Source organism: Geotrypetes seraphini, chromosome 2 (genome assembly GCF_902459505.1).
Source record: "Geotrypetes seraphini chromosome 2, aGeoSer1.1, whole genome shotgun sequence".
In the NCBI taxonomy this organism is placed as follows: domain Eukaryota; kingdom Metazoa; phylum Chordata; class Amphibia; order Gymnophiona; family Dermophiidae; genus Geotrypetes; species Geotrypetes seraphini.
In genome coordinates this window covers 528,423,801-528,442,472 of record NC_047085.1, presented here as the reverse complement: position 1 = coordinate 528,442,472, position 18,672 = coordinate 528,423,801, and the positions used below count along the sequence as shown (strand labels likewise).

The following is an 18,672-nucleotide window of genomic DNA, read 5'->3' as shown; positions in this document are numbered from 1 at the left end:
TTCACTGCAGCTCTCTGAGAATATTTCTCTGTGGATGGGATTCAGACGTCTAGACTTCTCTCCTGAGGTCACTCTTTCGTCCTCATCACGTACAGCTCCTTTCTTTTCGTTTAAGTAGATTTCTAAACATTTTACAACAAGAATAAAAATTCTTAAAGAAACAGAGCTCTTTTTACAAAGCAGAGCTACTGATTTGTGTCACTGAATGCGAAAAAGCCCACAGGGGTTGAATGGGCTTCTTCGCATACCGGTAGCTTCTCTTTATAAAAGGAGCTCATAGTGATTTAACATATGAAGTTTAAACTGAGGAAACAGGAAATTGAGGAAACCGAGAGACATTTTGCTTCTTAGAAACATGATTGCAGATAAAGGCCAAATGGCCCATCCGCAGTAACCATTAACTCTTCCTCTCTCTCTGAGATCCCACGTGCCTATCCCAGGCTTTCTTGAATTCAGGCAATGTCTGAATCCACAATCTCTTCTTGGAGACTGTTCTATGCATCTACCACCCTTTCTGTAAAAAAGTATCTCCTTAGATTACTCTTGAGCCTATCACCTCTTAACTTGATCCTTTGCCCTCTCATTGCAGAGTTTCCTTTCAAATGAAAGAGAGTTGACTCATGCGCATTTACATTATGTAGGTATTTAAACATCTCTATCATATCTCCCCTCTCCTGCCTTTCCTCCAAAGTATACAGATTGAGATCTTTAAGTCTGTCCACATATGCCTTATGACGAAGACCACACACTGTTTTAGTAGCCTTCCTCTGGACCGACTCCATCCTATTTATATCTTTTTGAAGGTGTGGCCTCCAGAATTGTACACTATATTCTAAATGAAGTCTCAGCAGAGTCTTATACAGGGGCATCAATACCTCCTTTTTCCTACTGGCCATACCTCTCCCTTTGCAACCTAGCTTCCTTCTAGCTTTCACTGTCACCTTTTCAACCTGTTTGGCCTGTTTAAGATCATCACATACAAACACACCCAAGTCCCGCTCTTATGTCATGCACATAAGTTCTTCACCTCCCTGCTAGGGTGATGGAACTGATGACTCTGTCCTAGATTTCAAGTTTTAAGAATACTTGAAATACCGTACTTTGCAGAACATCAGGGTGGGTTACAAAATATACCCCCCTTTTACAAAACCACGAAAGTGTATTTTAGCATCAGTTGGCACTCTGAACGCTCTGTGATGCTGCCGACACTCATAGAGTTCCTATGAATGTTGGGAGCAGCGCAAAGCATTCAGCGTGCTGGCCTCCGGAGTCATGCATGTAGCCCCCGGAGCAGAGCTAAAAGGATAGTGGATGGATTAATCAAAAGCATTGTGAAATAGGAAAGTCTTAAGGGATGTTCTGAATGGCTCTAGTGAGGATCTTGTGGTCTGAGTGGTTCAGGAAGGCCATTTGAGAGCGTAGGGCTAGTGACTGAGAAGATGCTGCTACAAGTTGACTCATAGGTGATCTGTCTTGAGGAGGGGATGTTGAGTAGGTTTTGCTGGAGTGAGTGAAGTGTACATGATGGAGAGTCTAGATAGGGAGGGGATTGTGACCAATGTGTTTTGTATACTATTAATAGGATATCCATTGCCTTCTCTTTGAATGTGGCTGCTGGGTCTAGTTGCCAAAGAGCAAGAGAACTCCTTGGAAGTTACCAGACCAAAAGTGCATTTGTCTGGACAACATGCCTGTATAACCTGAGTCTGTGGTGTCCCTATCAACAGCACAAGACCATGACACTCCCAGTGATGCTGAGGGGTCTGACTACTGCTGAGTGGAGTCTATCCTCCCAGTAGCTTAATCTAATCTAATCTGGGATTTATGCGTCGCACTATGTCTATAAAGGTTCAAGGCGACTTACAGAACAGTATATGGAGAATTGTTTAGTATAGTGCAGAGAAGCTTAGACATACATTACAAGGATTCACTAGAGAAGACATTAAGATCTTTGGGATTCCTTGAAGAAGAGATTATTGTACCATGCAGTGAAAAAGGCAGTTTGGTACAACTCAGCGGAGCTGTGGGAAGTAACATTTAGAGGAGGAATAAAATACAACAAGAAAATTAATATGATTCGATGTAAGAGGTCATGAGGTAGGTAGCGTCTGTTGCAGTCATTCACTAATAGTTGGTTGAGTACTTAGTTCCTTGGTGGTAATAGGATGAAGAATTTGACATTGATGAAAGTTGGACTTAGTTGCCGGTAGAGTTTATGGAGTTGAAAAGAAAGGCCTTTTAGTTTTTTGTGAAGCATGGTGTAATTAGATTCAGATCTGATGGTTCTTAAGAACATAAGAAGTTGCCTCCGCTGAGGCAGACCAGAGGTCCATCTCGCCCAGCGGTCCGCTCCCACGGCGGCCCATCAGGCCCATTGCCTGAGCAATGGTCCCAGACTATCCCTATAACCTACCGCTACTCTTATCTGTACCCCTTAATTCCTTTATCCTCTAGGAACCTATCCAAACCTTCTTTGAAGCCTTGTAATGTGCTCCGGCCTATCACAGCCTCCGGAAGCGCGTTCCATGTGTCCACCACCCTCTGGGTGAAAAAGAACTTTCTGGCATTTGTTTTAAACCTGTCTCCTTTCAATTTTTCCGAGTGCCCCCTTGTATTTGTGGTTCCCCATAATCTGAAAAATCTGTCCCTGTCTACTTTTTCTATACCCTTCAGGATCTTGAAGGTTTCTATCATGTCTCCTCTAAGTCTCCGCTTTTCCAGGGAGAACAGCCCCAGCTTTTTCAGTCTGTCAGTATTTGAGAGGTTTTCCATACCTCTTATCAGTTTAGTTGCTCTTCTCTGGACTCCCTCAAGTACCGCCATGTCCTTTTTGAGGTACGGCGACCAATACTGGACACAGTACTCCAGATGCGATCGCACCATCGCACGATACAGTGGCAGGATGACCTCCTTTGTCCTGGTCGTGATACCCTTCTTAATGATACCCAACATTTTGTTTGCTTTTCTTGAGGCTATAGTGCACTGTGCCGACGCCTTCAAAGACGTGTCCACCATCACTCCCAGGTCTCTTTCAAGGTTACTTACCCCTAGCAGTGATCCTCCCATTTTGTAGCTGAACATCGGGTTCTTTTTCCCTACATGCATGACCTTGCATTTACCTACGTTAAAGTTCATTTGCCATTTTTTGGCCCATTCTTCTAGCATCGTTAGGTCCCTTTGCAGATCTTCGCAGTCTTCCATGGTTTCAACCCTGCGGTAGAGTTTGGTGTCATCCGCAAATTTAATAACTTCGCAATTTGTTCCCGCCTCCAGGTCATTTATAAATATATTGAACAGGAGCGGTCCCAGCACCGACCCCTGCGGAACTCCGCTCGTGACCCCATGCCAGTCTGAGTAATGGCCCTTCACTCCAACCCTCTGTTTCCTGTCTGCCAGCCAGTTTTTGATCCATCGGTGGACCTCCCCTTGCACCCCGTGTCTCCACAGCTTTTTAAGCAGTCTTTCGTGCGGTACCTTGTCAAAGGCTTTTTGAAAGTCAAGGTAAATGATGTCAATGGATTCCCCCTTTATCCACCTGTCTGTTTACCCCCTCAAAGAAGTACAATAAGTTTGTGAGGCATGACCTACCCTTGCAGAAGCCGTGCTGGCTCGACTTTAGCTGTCCATTGTTTTCTATGTGTTCACAGATACTGTCCTTAATCAGTGCTTCCATCATTTTTCCCGGGACCGAGGTCAAGCTCACCGGCCTGTAGTTCCCCGGGTCCCCCCTTGAACCCTTCTTGAAGATGGGTGTAACATTTGCAATTTTCCATATTTGGCGAAGTGGTTCTGCTATTACGTTCCTTAGTTCCTTGAGTACCCTTGGGTGAATGCCGTCCGGACCTGGCGATTTGTCGCTCTTTAGTCTGTCTATCTGCCTGAGGACATCCTCTTGGCTTACCTCTAGTTGGACCAGCTTTTCATCCCGATCCCCATTTACGATGTCCTCCGGTTCCGGAATATTGGATGTGTCCTCCCTCGTGAAGACTGACGTGAAGAACTTATTTAACCTGTCTGCTATCTCTTTTTCCTCTTTTACCACTCCTTTTTTGTCTCCATCATCCAATGGCCCCACTTCTTCCCTTGCCGGTTGCTTCCCCTTCACATATCTGAAGAACGATTTGAAGTTTGTTGTTTCCCCCGCCAGTCTCTCCTCATATTCCCTTTTAGCTTTTTTAACCACACGGTGACACTCCCTTTGGTGTTCTTTGTGCTCCTTTTGGTTGTCCTTTGTTTGGTCCTTTTTCCATTTTTTGAACGATGCTTTCTTGTCACTTATCGCCTTTTTCACTGCAGTTGTTATCCACGCTGGGTTTTTTGTTCGTTTTTTTTTTTGCACCCCTTCCTGAATCTGGGGATGTACAGGTTCTGTGCCTCTTGCACCGTGCCCTTGAGTAAGGACCAGGCTTTTTCTACAGACTCCATCTTCCTTGCGCTACCGTTGAGTTTCTTTCCCACCAGTTTCCTCATGCCATCATAATTCCCTTTTTTGAAGTTGAGTGCTGTCGCTGTGGATCTTTTCACCTTTGATGGTCCAATTTCCAGCTTGCACTGGATCATGTTGTGATCGCTGTTTCCTAGGGGTTCTAGCACCGCCACCTCCTTTGCAGGTCCCCCTAGCCCATTGAGGATTAGGTCGAGAGTTGCATCCCCCCGTGTTGGTTCCGTGACCAGCTGTTCCATGAAACAGTCCCTCGTGGTTTCCAGGAATTTGGACTCCCTTGTGCAGTTTGAGTGTCCAATACTCCAGTCTATCCCAGGGTAGTTGAAGTCTCCCATCACTATCACGCTTCCGCTTTTGCATATCTGCCTCAGCTCAGTCTCCAGGTCCTGGTCGAGTGCTTCCGGTTGTCCAGGTGGGCGATAGTACAGGCCCAATTTTATGTCTGATCCAGCTCCTCCTGGTAGCTTAATCCATAGTGATTGGGAGGTCATTCCAAGTTTTCACACCAGAGAATATGAACATTGAGTGGAATACACGTTTATATTTGAGGTTTTTTGTTGTAGGGAGGTTCAATTGTATTCTGTCGAGATTTCTGCATGAAGTGGACCATGCCGAGGAGAATAGGTGAATTAGTGGTGCAGTAGAGAATATCACTCTACGGGGAGACGCTGTTCTGCTAGGGGACTTCAACATGCCTGACGCAGATTGGAACTCATACTTAGCAACAACTAGCGGCAGCAGGAGACTGTTAACATCCATAAAGGGAGCACGACTCAAACAAATGGTATTGGAACCCACTAGGGCCCAGGCGATCCTGGACCTGGTTCTCGCCAATGGGGATAACGTCTCGAAGGTCTCGGTAGGAGATACGCTAGCCTCCAGCGACCACAACATGGTGTGGTTCTACCTCAGGAAAGGTTTCCCTAGATCAAACACGAAAACAAAAGTACTCAACTTCCGAGGCACTGACTTTGAACGCATGGGAGATTTCGTCCACCGGACACTGCAGAACCAAGCTACGACCGATGATGTGGAAGCTATGTGGTCATCTCTGAAATCTACCATACATGAAGCGACAAGCCTCTACATTAAATCAGTACACAAATGACGGAGAAATAACAAACCCCAATGGTACTCCGCAGAAATCTCGCACCTCGTCAAGGAGAAGAAAAAAGCATTTATTTCCTACAAACGAACAGAGACTAGGGAAGCTAAACTAGAACATAGGGCGAGGTCTGCAGCAGTCAAAACGACAGTCAGGGAGGCCAAACTTCGAGTGGAAGAGACTCTGGCAAAGAACATGAAGAAAGGGGACAAATCCTTCTTCAGGTATATTAGTGATAGGAAAAAGAACACAGACGGGATAGTACGCCTTAGAAAACCAGATGGGAACTGCGCAGAATCAGATTCCGATAAAGCAGAACTACTGAATGAATACTTCTGCTCGGTCTTCACCTGCGAGGCACCGGGGCACGGTCCGCAGTTGCAGGCAAGGCCCAGCGTGGAAGACCCGTTTCAGAATTTCGAGTTCATACCTGGCGACGTCTACTACGAACTGACAAGACTCAAGGTGAACAAAGCCATAGGACCAGACAATCTACACCCCAGGGTGCTCAGTGAGCTGCGTGATGTCCTGGCAGAACCGCTATCAGGACTCTTCAATCTCTCTCTCAGTTCGGGGAGAGTCCCCATAGACTGGAAAACAGCTAACGTCATTCCACTGCACAAAAAAGGGTTGCAGGGCAGAGGCTGCAAACTACAGACCGGTGAGTCTCACATCAATAGTATGCAAACTCATGGAAACACTAATCAAACGTAAATTAGACGCAATCTTGGATGAGGAGAATCTACGGGATCCCAGTCAACATGGATTCACCAAGGGTAGGTCCTGCCAATCCAATCTCATCAGCTTCTTTGACTGGGTAACAAAACAGTTAGACTTGGGAGAATCCGTGGACGTCGTATACCTAGACTTCAGCAAAGCTTTCGATAGTGTCCCACATCGCAGGCTGTTGAGCAAGATGAAATCAATGGGGCTGGGAGAAACACTAACTACATGGGTCAATGACTGGCTGAGTGGCAGACTTCAGAGGGTGGTAGTTAACGGTACCCTCTCTAAAACATCGGAGGTGACCAGTGGAGTACCTCAGGGCTCAGTCTTGGGCCCGCTCCTTTTCAACATATTCATAGGGGACCTAACTCAGGGGCTTCAAGGTAAGATAACGTTATTCGCTGACGACGCCAAACTATGCTATATAGTGAGAGACGACAATTCACCCAATAGTATGACACAGGACATACATTTGTTGGAGCTTTGGTCCTCGCCCTGGCAGCTGGGCTTCAACGCTAAGAAATGCAAGATCATGCACCTCAGCAGCAGAAATCCGTACAGAACTTACACCTTGAATGGTGAAACCTTAGCTAGAACTTCAACAGAACGAGACTTGGGAGTGATCATTAGCGCAGACATGAAAGCTGCTGATCATGTGGAGAAGGCTTCATCTAAGGCAAGACAGTTGTTAGGTTGCATCCGCAGGAGTTTCGTCAGTTGGAAGCCTGAAGTCATAATGCCATTATACAGAACCATGGTGAGGCCTCATTTGGAATACTGTGTGCAATTCTGGAGGCCACACTACCGAAAAGATGTGCTGAGAGTAGAGTCGGTGCAATGGATGGCCACCAGGATGGTCTCGGGGCTCAAGGATCTATCGTACGAGGAAAGGCTGAAAAATTTTCGGCTGTACTCACTCAAGGAACGTAGGGAGAGAGGAGACGTGATCGAGACGTTTAAGTATATTACCGGCCGTATCGAGATGGAAGAAGAGATTCTCTTTCTCAAAGGACCCTCAGCCACAAGAGGGCATCCGCTCAAACTCAGGGGTGGGAAATTTCATGGCGACACCAGTAAATATTTCTTCACTGAGAGAGTGGTTGATCCTTGGAACGAGCTCCCGGTGCAGGTGATCGAGGCAAACAGCGTGCAAGAATTTAAGAGCAAATGGGATGCCCATGTGGGATCCCTTAGAAGGTTAAGCCAAGGGAACCTGTCACCAGGAGTGGGATCCCTAGGACTTGGGGGTGGGTCAGTAGAGTGGGCAGACCTGATGGGCTATGGCCCTTATCTGCCGTCGTCTTCTGTGTTTCTATGTTTCTATGTAGAGTTTCCGAAGAATTGGTGGTGCATAATGCAACTTGCCTGCACATTCACTCCTATTTTTGTCAGCAGAGATTGTAGGTCTCTCATTGCACTCTTCCCTGTGTGCTGTCAGTGTAGATTGGCTGCACGTTTCTTCACCATGGGATAATATTCTTAATTGCTACAGTGTGAGGACAGCTTGGGCCCTTATCACGTACACCAGGGAGCCACATTGCCAGTCCTTTAACTCTGGTTCCATTATCAAAACCAGATGATCTACTCTCAGAGGCTTCACAGAACATTCTTGATCTCTCTCGCTCCTCCAGCATGAGATTAATACATTAGGTAAAGGCTATTGCAAGGATGGTCAAAATATAAATAGTTATGACCTAGCACATGCCATTTTTTTATCAGCCCAGTAGGGACAGAAAAATACCTCATGTAATAATATGTAACTTCTATGAATCTCATGGACCAAGATGTTCTTGATCATAAACCCAGAGTTGTCCCTGAAAGGCAAGATTACCAGACAGAAAATGAACTATTGTGGACATGTGATGAGGACGAATTCACTAGAAAAGGAGGTGCTACTTGGAATGGTCAGTGGTAAAAAGAAAGCAGGAGAGACCAAAGCCCAATGGCTGGCTACCAGAAAGAATGACACAGGAATGAACATCAAGCATAAGAACATAAGAATTGTCGCTGCTGGGTCTGACTAGTGGTCCATCGTGCCCAGCAGTCCGCTTACATGGCGGCCCTTAGATCAAAGACAATTGCTCTATTTGAGTCTAGCCTTACTTGCGTATGTTCTGTTCCAGCAGGAACTCATCTAACCTTTTCTTGAATCCCTGAAGGGTGCTTTCCCCTATAACAGTGTCTGGAAGAGCGTTCCAGATTTCTACCACTCTCTGAGTGAAGAAGAACTTCCTTACGTTTGTACGGAATCTATTCCCTTTTAACTTTAGCGAGTGCCCTCTCGTTCTCTTCACCTTGGAGAGGGTGAACAATTTCTATTTCTCTACTAAGTCAATTCCCTTCAATATATTGAATGTTTCGATCATGTCCCCTCTGTCTCCTCTTATCAAGGGAGAAGAGGCCCAGTTTCTCTAGCCTCTCATTGTACGGTAACTCCTCCAGTTCCTTAACCATTTTTGTCGCTCTTCTCTGGACCATTTTGAGTAGTACTATATCCTTTTTCATGTATGGCAACCAGTGTTGGGTGCAGTATTCCAGGTGGGGGTGTACCATGGCCTAGTACAATGGCATGATAACTTTTTCAGATCTGTTTGTGATCCCCTTCTTAATTATTCCTAGCATTCTGTTTCCCCTTTTTGCTGCTGCCGCACATTGCGCGGACAGTTTCAGTGACTTGTCTACAAGTACTCCCAAGTCTCTTTCCTGGGGGCTCTCTCCGAGTATAGCACCGGACATCCTGTATTCGTGCATATGATTTTTGTTACCGACATGCATCACTTTGCACTTATCCATGTTGAATGTCATTTGCCATTTCGCGGCCCATTCCTCAAGTGTGTTTGTCTTGTTGTAGGTCTTCACAATCCTTCTGTGTCCTCACTACTCTGAATAACTTTGTATCATCCGCAAATTTAATCACCTCACTTTTCGTGCCAATTTCTAGGTTGTTTATAAATATGTTGAAGAGCACAGACCCAAGCACAGAACCCTGTGGCATTCCACTCGTGACGCTTTTCCAGTCCGAGTATTGTCTATTTACCCCCACTCTCTGTTTTTAATCCACGTAAGTATTTCACCCTTGATTCCATGGCTTGCAATTTTTCAAAGTAGACGTTCATGCAGGACCTTGTCGAAAGCCTTCTGAAAATCTAGATATACGATGTCGACTGGGTCACCCTTGTCTATCTGCCTATTTATTCCTTTGAAGAAGTGCAGTAAGTTTGTCAAGCAAGATCTTCCTATGCTGAAACTGTGCTGGCCGGTCCTCATCAGTTTGTGTCCGTCAAGGTGATCGATGATGCGGTCCTTTATCAGTGTGTCTACCATCTTTCCTAGTACCGATGTCAGACTCACTAGTCTATAGTTTCCTGGATCTACCCTTGAACCTTTCTTGAAGATTGGCATAACATTCGCCACTTTCCAGTCTTCTGGAATCTTTCCTAATTTGATCGACCGATTGGCTATTAGATGAAGCAGTTCAGCTATAACCCCTTTCAGTTCCTTGATTACCCTTGAATGGATGCCATCTGGTCCTGGGGATTTATCATTTTTAAGCCTATCAATCTGTCTGTATACCTCTACTAGACTGACCGTCGACCCTGTCAGTTTCCCTTCTTCATTTCGTGTGTATAGCCTGTTGGCTTCTGGTATATTGGATATATCCTCTTTGGTAAATACAGACGCAAAAAATGTGTTCAGTTTGATGGTGATGGCTTTGTCCTCCTTTAGTACTCCCTTTATTCCATGGTCATCTAACGGCCCCACTGCTTCCTTCGTGGGTCATTTCCCCTTAATATATCGAAAGAACGGCTTAAAATTGAAAGAAGCCATGGAAAACAGGGAAGCGTGGCGAGGACTGGCCTACAGCGTATCCAAGGGTCAGACATGACTGAATGGATAGTAGTAGTGGAAATAACAGGTAAACTGCTTTGATTGTAACGCAGAAATACGATATATCAAATCCATGACACTTTAGCCCTTAGTAAAATTCCTCATCAAGATATTAAGTTCCTCTAAAAATTTTATGCTGCTTATCCTAGGAATAAGCAGTGGATTTCCCCAAAACCATCTCAAGAATGTCCTATGGACTTCTCTTTTAGGAAATTATCCAACCCTTTTTTAAACCCTGCTAAGCTAACTGATTTTACCCTATTCTCAATTAATTCCACAGTTTAATTACATGTTGAGTGAAGAAATGTTTTCTCTGGTTTGTTTGAAATCTATTACTACTACTATCAATTATTTCTGTAGTGCTACCAGACGTACACAGCGCTATACAGAGTCACAATCTACTACCACTTAGCTTCATTGCATGCCCCCTAGTCTTAGCTGCTAGTTTTAAGAAAGGTTTGGACAGTTTCCTGGAGGAAACTGTTATTGAGAAAAACCTGGGGGAAGCCACTGCTTGCCCTGGATCGGTAGCATGGAATATTGCTACTCCTTGGGTTTTGGCCAGGTACTAGGGACCTGGATTGGCCACCATGAGAACGGGCTACTGGACTTGATGGACCGTTGGTCTGACCCAGTAAGGCTATTCGTATGTTCTTATGTAAACCTTTCTTAAAACCAGCTACGCTATCTGCTCTTATCACAACCTCTGGCAACGCGTTCCAGATCTTAACTATTCTCTGAGTGAAAAAATATTTCCTCCTATCGGTTTGAAAAGTATTTCCCTGTAACTTCATCGAGTGTCCCCCTAGTCTTTGTAATTTTTGACAGAGTGAAATCGATCCACTTGTATCTGTTCTACTCAACCAAGGATTTTGTAGACTTAACATAACATAACATAACATAAGCAATGCCTCTGCTGGGTCAGACCTGAGGTCCATCATGCCCAGCAGTCCGCACACGCGGTGGCCCAACAGGTCCAGGACCTGTGCAGTAATCCTCTATCTATACCCTTCTATCCCCTTTTCCAGCAGGAAATTGTCCAATCCTTTCTTAAACCCCTGTACTGTACTCTGCCCTATTACGCCCTCTGGAAGCGCATTCCAGGTGTCCACCACTCGTTAGGTAAAGAAGAACTTCCTAGCATTCGTTTTAAATCTGTCCCCTTTCAATTTTTCCAAGTGTCCTCTTGTTCTTTTATTTTTCGAAAGTTTGAAGAATCTGTCCTTCTCTACTCTCTCTATGCCCTTCATGATCTTATAAGTCTCTATCATATCCCCTCTAAGTCTCCTCTTCTCCAGGGAAAAGAGACCCAGTTTCTTCAATCTCTCAGCGTATGAGAGGTTTTCCATCCCTTTTATCATGCGTGTCGCTCTCCTCTGAACCCTCTCTAGTAACACCATATCCTTCTTAAGGTACGGCGACCAATATTGGACGCAGTATTCCAGATGCGGGCGCACCATCGCCCGATACAATGGCAGGATAACTTCTTTTGTCCTTGTAATACCCTTCTTGATTATGCCTAGCATTCTATTTGCTTTCTTAGCGGCTGTTGCGCACTGTACCGTCGGCTTCATTGTCATGTCCACCATTACCCCCAAGTCCCTTTCTTGGTTACTCTCATTCAATAATATCCCTCCCATCGTACTCAATCATACTTCCCCTCAGCCGTCTCTTTTCCAAGCTGAAGAGCCCTAACCTCTTTAGTCTTTCCTCAGACGAGAGGAGTTCCATCCCCTTTATCATCTTGGTCGCTCTTTTTTTGGGATCTTGTTAGGTACTTGTGATCTGGGTTGGCCATTGCTGGGAAACAGGATAGTGGACTTGGTGGACCTTTAGTCCATTCCAGTAAGACAACTCTTAGGTTTTTATGTATTGTTGGGGGAGGGTTCTCTGGATTATTGGGGGAAGGTATTGGGAGTTATCAAGGATGTGTGAACTATTGGCAGAAAGTACTGCGTGGGGGGGGGGGGGGGCTGTTATTGGGAGGCATCCTATAAGAAAAGTTACCAGGAGAGGGAAACACTTGTGTTTGGGGGTGGGGGTGGGGGTGGACCTTGTTGGAGGTTGTGGGAGAGAGGGGAGCTGAACCACAGCTTCAGTTGCTTTAAGGAAGTTAGCAGTGTTATTTCTCTGCTCCTATGTGATAGCTTAATTATTACCGGCACTGCCTAGCTTCCAGTTCCTCTTTGACTTCACCCTCGGAATGCCCTTCTCTGGCCCACTTCAAAAACAGCCTATCAGCGATAACATTTAGCATCAGCAACTGGTCCTCTGAGTGCAATTGAAGTGGGCATGGACATTGATCTGACTGGGTGCATCTTTTCATATGTTCTTTGCTATCTTCTGATCTTCCTAGAAGGAGAAAAGTCTCTGAATGCTGTTGATGTCTCTTTCTGTAAGGTGCATGACCCTCAGCTGAAGGAATCCTCTCCCACTAAGATTCAAACTATCCTGACGGAGGAGTTTCGCAGGTCGATGCGCAAGGAGCAGGAGGTGGATTATCAACTGGCCCTGTCCAGCATCAAACAAATGCTGCACAAGGATGAGGGGCCACAAATGCAGGACCTTATGAAGGACCAGATTCGGCAGTGGTTCATTGAGTGCCAGTGAGTATGACCTGCAGGCTTTCCTGGGAGAGTGTGAAATGCACACATTGATGGGAGTGCTCTAGAGGAAAGAGACAAAAGAGAAACCGTCAAATGCACATGGATGAGAGAGTGCTAGAGAAAAGAGACACCCAGAAAAACCAAATGCACAGGATGGGAGGGTGCTAGAGAAAAGAGACACCCAGGAAAACCAAATGCACAGGATGGGAGGGTGCTAGAGAAAAGAGACACCCAGGAAAACCAAATGCACAGGATGGGAGGATACTAGAGAAAAGAGACACCCAGAGATACCTTCATAAGAACATGGATGGGAGGGCACTAGGGGAAAGAGACACCTAGCAAAACTTTCACATGCACAGGGATGGGAGAGTGCTAGAGGAAAGAGACACCCAAAGATACCTTCATAAGTACATGGATAGGAGGACACTAGAGGAAAGAGACGCTCAGAGAAACATTCATGTGCACTTGGATGGGGAGGCCTCTTGACACCATCCACGTAGCCTTCTGTATCATGCCACTGACATATCAGTGTGTGAAAATCACGGTCTCTCTCTCTCTGACAGTTCTCTTTCTCGCATATTCCTCCATCATTACCCTGAGATGTCTAGAGGAAAGAGACACCCAGAGATACCTTCATAAGAACATGGAAGGAAGGGAGCTAGTGAAAGAGACATCTCAGGGGAGGGATATTCAAGAAAGAGAAGTGCCAGAGAGAGACTGTGAATGTCACACACTGATATGTCAGTGGCATGATACAGAAGGCTTCGTGGTTGGGGTATGGATTGGTGTTCTCAGAGGAAGCTTGAAAGCTGTGCTGGTGATTCTGGAAAGAACTGGACCTCTCTTGTAGTGGAGGCTTCTCTTTTAGACCTGGAAATGAATCGAGTGTATCTGTGATGCTCTGTTTTTCTACGCATTGATTTAATATGTGATTTCTGCACTTTTCCATGGGGTTTGTGTGTTTCAGTGATTATACGGGTCGCTTTCCAGATTTCCCTGACGAAATCGACGGGGGTTCTCAGCTGATCTTCGCAGAGAAGACCCCTCAGCAGGTAACTCTTTTGTTTTGGTTCTGAATCATGTGTATAGGGGTTCAGGACTGACTGCACACGCTGGATGTTCTTGCGACGGCATCGGTAGAAGAGGAAGAGAGCTACAGGCCAGTAAGTCTGACTTCTGCCTGTAGTGAAACCATGTTACCTTGGGCCCTATAATTCACTTTACTAGTCCTTGTTTTAAAAAATGTTTCCTTTAATTTACTTACCATAGAAATTGGAATTAGCATCCTTTCGTTCCCTACCTGTTCCTTACTTCTGCTTTTGTGCCTTTCTCTAGTCCTAGTCTAGTTAGCCAGCGGACCCACCAGAACTTACCTAGCTTCCTTCAGTACCTTTGGATGTACACCATCCAGCCCATTGTTATACTGGGACAGACTGAAGGTCGATCAAGCACAGTATCCTGTTTCCAACAGTGGCCAACCCAGGTCCCAAGTAGTAAAACAGGTTTTATGCTGCTTGTTCTAGGAATAAGTCGTCTCAACTCTGGACTTCTCTTTTAGGAAACTATCCAAACCTTTTTAAAACCCCGCTAACCTAACTGATTTCACCACATTCTCTGGCAACTAATTCCAGAGTTTAATTACATGATGTGTGAAGAAATATTTTCTCTGGTTTGTTTTAAATCTACTACTTAGTAGCTTCATTGCATGTCCCTTAGTCCTAGTATTTTTGGAAAGACTACGCAAGTGATTCACATCTACCCTTTCCACTCCACTCATTAGTTTGTAGACCTCTATCATATCACCTTCTCCAAGCTGAAGAGCCCTGGCCGCTTTAGGGAAGTGTTCCCACCCTTTGATCATTTTCGTCACCCTTCTATGTACCTTTTCTTTTTTATTTAAATGTCTTTAATTTCATTAAACACAACAGTAATACAAGAATTATCCAATGACCTCTAAATCCCTCCCCCCCTAACAAAAGTATAACAATTGACAAATTGGGAGTCTAAGCAAAAGAAAAATCAAATAGCATGTGATCTCCAATAGTCATCCTAAAGAGCCCAAACCCCAGCATTTGCGTATGAGACATGCATAAAAAAAAAGGGCTGTACTATTTTTCCATTCTGCTAAAACATTTTGAAATGCTAAATCCATAAGAGTATCAAAGAATTTGGCCTAAGATAGATGAACGCATAATGACAATTTCATAAGTCAGTTCTGTATGAAATCCAAAAACATCTTAGAAACATAGAGTATGACGGCAGAAAAGGGCCAGCGGCCCAACAAGTCTGCCCACTCAAGAACCCTCCCTCCTTTGAGAGTCTATCTTTTAAGTATAACTCTGCAGCAACCCCACCTGTTTGTCCCAATGTCTCTTGAAGTCGAGCAGGTTACTGGCCTTGACTACCTGGCGTGGAAGACCATTCCATCGATCAATCACCCTTTTGGTGAAGAAGTATTTCCTAGTGTCACCGTGAAATCTTCCCCCCCCCCATAAGTTTTAGCAGATGCCCTCTTGTCGCCGTGGGACCCATAAGAAAAAAGATTTCTTCCTCCATCTCAATGCGGCCCGTGATGTATTTGAATGTTTCTATCATGTCCCCCCTTTCTCTGCACTCTTCGAAAGAGTATAAGCACAGTCTGCTCAGACATTCTTCATATGGGAGATCTTTAAGTCCCGAAACCATCCTAGTGGCTATTCTCTGGATCGACTTCATTCTCTTCACATCCTTTTGATAGTGTGGCCTCCAAAACTGGACAAGTACTCCAGGTGTGGTCTCACCATGGATCTTGTACCTTTTCTAATTCTGCTATATCTTTTTTGAGATACAGTGACCAGAACTGCACACAGTATTCAAGGTGCGGCCCTGCTATCTGCTCTTATGAGCCGCTGACATCTTGTTCTCTCAGACTTCTCATTTGGAAAGTTTTCCCTCGTCTCTGCAAATTGTGTGAATGAACTTTAAGCTCTTGTGTCAGATCCTCCCTACACAAGATTCTACCATGACAGAGTGGACAAATTCCTGGAGGAAAAGTCCATAAACTGCTATTGAGACAGACATGGGAGAAGCCACTGCTTGCCCTGGATCGGTGGCATGGAATGCTACTACTATTTGGGTTTTTGCCAGGTACTTGTGACTTGGATTGGCCTCCGTGAAGACCTTTGGTCTGACCTAGTAAGGCTAGTCTTATGTTCTTTTCCAAAGTTGTCTCAGAATTCCACCTCAACCAATCTATAGTTTTCCCATCCTGGAGAAGCAGCTCTTCATACCCTGGACTGTGAATGTGCTCTGGCATACTACCTCATAGTGAATCCTCACAACTCTTTGTGGCTTTGGACCCTAACAGACTTGGAGTTCCTGCTACGAGGAAAACCATCTCCTTCACATATACTCATGCTGGGCTGATGCTCCAGGGCCGTGTAGCTCATTTTGGCTCTGCATCTATTGAATAGAGCTACTTTGTTCTCAATCCATACCTTTATTTCTCACAACTCTTTGAAACAAAAGTCCAGAAGAGACAGTCAGTTTGGACAGGCAGTTCTATAGAATCTTTATTCTTCCTGACCTCCAACTCTCTTGGACTTTGCCAGGCTCATGTTTATATGTCCATTATCCTCATTCTGCAGTTTATACCTGCTTATCCTTGGAGCAAGCAAAGATACTTACCTCCAAGGACAGCACAACCCACCCACCTCCCTTAGTTGGCTTCTTAGCTTGGTTACTGAGCTGATGGTCCCATAAACTGATGTTGGGCGGAAAGGTACCAGCACATGGCAAGGTATGGGTACTGTCTAAAGATTTAAAGTGACAGTGCACTTGGTAGCCCTTCAATGGTTCAGATCTTATCTATGTTATTGCCACTATATTCTGAAATTGCAAGATCAATTCACCGATCCTTTCATCCTGCCCTGTGGGGTATCCCAAGGATCCATTCTTGCCCCCATTCTATTCAATATCTTTATGTCATCACTACTCGCACAATCCATTGGCTTCATCAAATTCATCTGCATAGATGACATTCAACTTCTTCACACCATTGACATCTCAGACTCCAAGGAAATATAACAAATTAACCAAACACGTCATTTGATTTCTGTCCTGGGTTCTGAATAGGGTATAGAATTGCTCTGGAGTAGGAAAAGGGTTTGGAACTGTCCTGGGTTCTTAATAAGGTGTGGAAAATGTTGTTTCTTCAAACCTTGTAAAACCTTGGTTATATGTTAGGCAGCTGCCTGAACCAGGGGGTGGCTGGGTTACCTCAGTCACAGTACAAAGAGATTCCCTGAGGACTCCATTTAGGCAATCCCTGGCTCTGGTGGAAGAGCTGGGACTGGCACAAGCTGGGGGACATGTTATAGTTCGATGGATATCGATACATGCTGGTGTGTGTGTGTTTGACACCGTCATGACTAGAGGCCAAGCCTCTGAATAGCCTGACTTGCCTCCCCTTGTTCAGCACAATCTCACCTTTTCCTCTCCTCTCCTCTTCTCTCCACTCCCTCCAACCTACAGGTGAAAGAAGAAATGAAGAGAAAAGAAGCAGAGAAACAGGCAAAAAAGGACAAGAAGGCAAAGGAAAAAAAGGAAGGAAAAGCCAAAGGAAAAGAGAAGGAGAAAAAGGTCAGAGTGTAGCATTCAAAAGCATATCATATTAGGAATTAAGAGAGGAGACATCTCCAGAGCTATTCCCAAAGAGAGACCCAAGCACAGAACTATTCCCAGAGACATATAGTATTTCTACTGTGCAGCTGTAATCTACACCATCACTGCTGTATTCCTTTAATATACAAGAATTATACACCTCACTGCTGTGTACCTGTAATACACCCAGACTCATACACCCTTACTTCTGTGTACCTTTAATATACAAGAATTATACACTCTCATTGCTGTGTACCTGTAATCGATCCAGAGTCATACTCCTTCACTGCTGTGTACCTATAATATACACAGAGTCGCACATTCTCACTGCTGTATTCCTTTAATATACAAGAAGTATACACCCTCACTTCTGTGTACCTGTAATACACCCAGACTCATACACCCTCACTTCTGTGTACCTGTAATACACCCAGAGTCTCAGACCTTCATTGCTGTCTACCTATTATATACCCTGAGTCAATCCTGCAAACTAGTTGAGTAATGAAGTTTATGGACTCTGCATTCTTTCTTCCAGGTGATTTGCGTGCTCTGAAGTAGGCATGAGACTCTTACCTGTCCAGTATCCTTGCTGTGAAATGGTTTGACAGGAAAGCTTTGTTAGAGTATGATATTTAAAGTTTGGTAATTGCTTGGAGTTTTGTTTGTGCTTCTCTTTGAGATATCTTCTGCAGGACCTCTGAATTAACATTATCATTTTTATTTTATGTGTCTGGTATTGTATATGTTAAATCTAATCTAACCTTCACTTTCTGTATTGGGGTTCAAGGCAATTTACAAGGGAAGAAGCCCATACAGTAATATGGGGTGTTATATTCTGAATTTATTTTCTGGTTTTGCGTTATGATTTCAATTAGTGTAGAAAGCCTTGAGCCATAGTTAGACATTTTAAGAAATACATAATTAAAATACTGTACACTTGCTGACGATGCCCAGTCTTGGGGTGAGTGAGTGATCATTAACCATTCTGTGAGATGTACCTGAAAACTCCAATAACTTAGCAAGGAGACAGGAAAATGAAGTCCAGAAGGATGCTTGGTGGCAAGGGCTGTCCTGGGGAGCAGACTGGGTCTCCAGACAGGAACTCGGACAGATGATAGATCCATCACAGCACTTCCAGATGTTTCTTGACATTGAAACCCCAATTCTTTGTACCTTCTGTGTGAGAGAGAGAAGTGCTGAGAACAATTTCATGCTTGTTAAAATCCGGCTTGTTCGCTAAGTAGATGTTTCCCAGTTGTTGG

At 44.6% G+C, this 18,672-nt stretch overlaps 1 protein-coding gene across 1 annotated transcript in view; it reads left to right on the top strand.

Annotated features, from left to right (window-relative positions):
- The window catches only part of IQCA1L (IQ motif containing with AAA domain 1 like), a 151,003-nt gene that overhangs the window by 74,740 nt on the left and 57,591 nt on the right, over positions 1-18,672 (top strand). Inside the window, exons 6-8 of the mRNA XM_033932752.1 lie at positions 12,564-12,769; positions 13,737-13,821; positions 17,282-17,389. Of these exons, the coding sequence (XP_033788643.1) occupies positions 12,564-12,769; positions 13,737-13,821; positions 17,282-17,389 (399 nt within the window). The remainder of the gene's footprint in view (positions 1-12,563; positions 12,770-13,736; positions 13,822-17,281; positions 17,390-18,672) is intronic.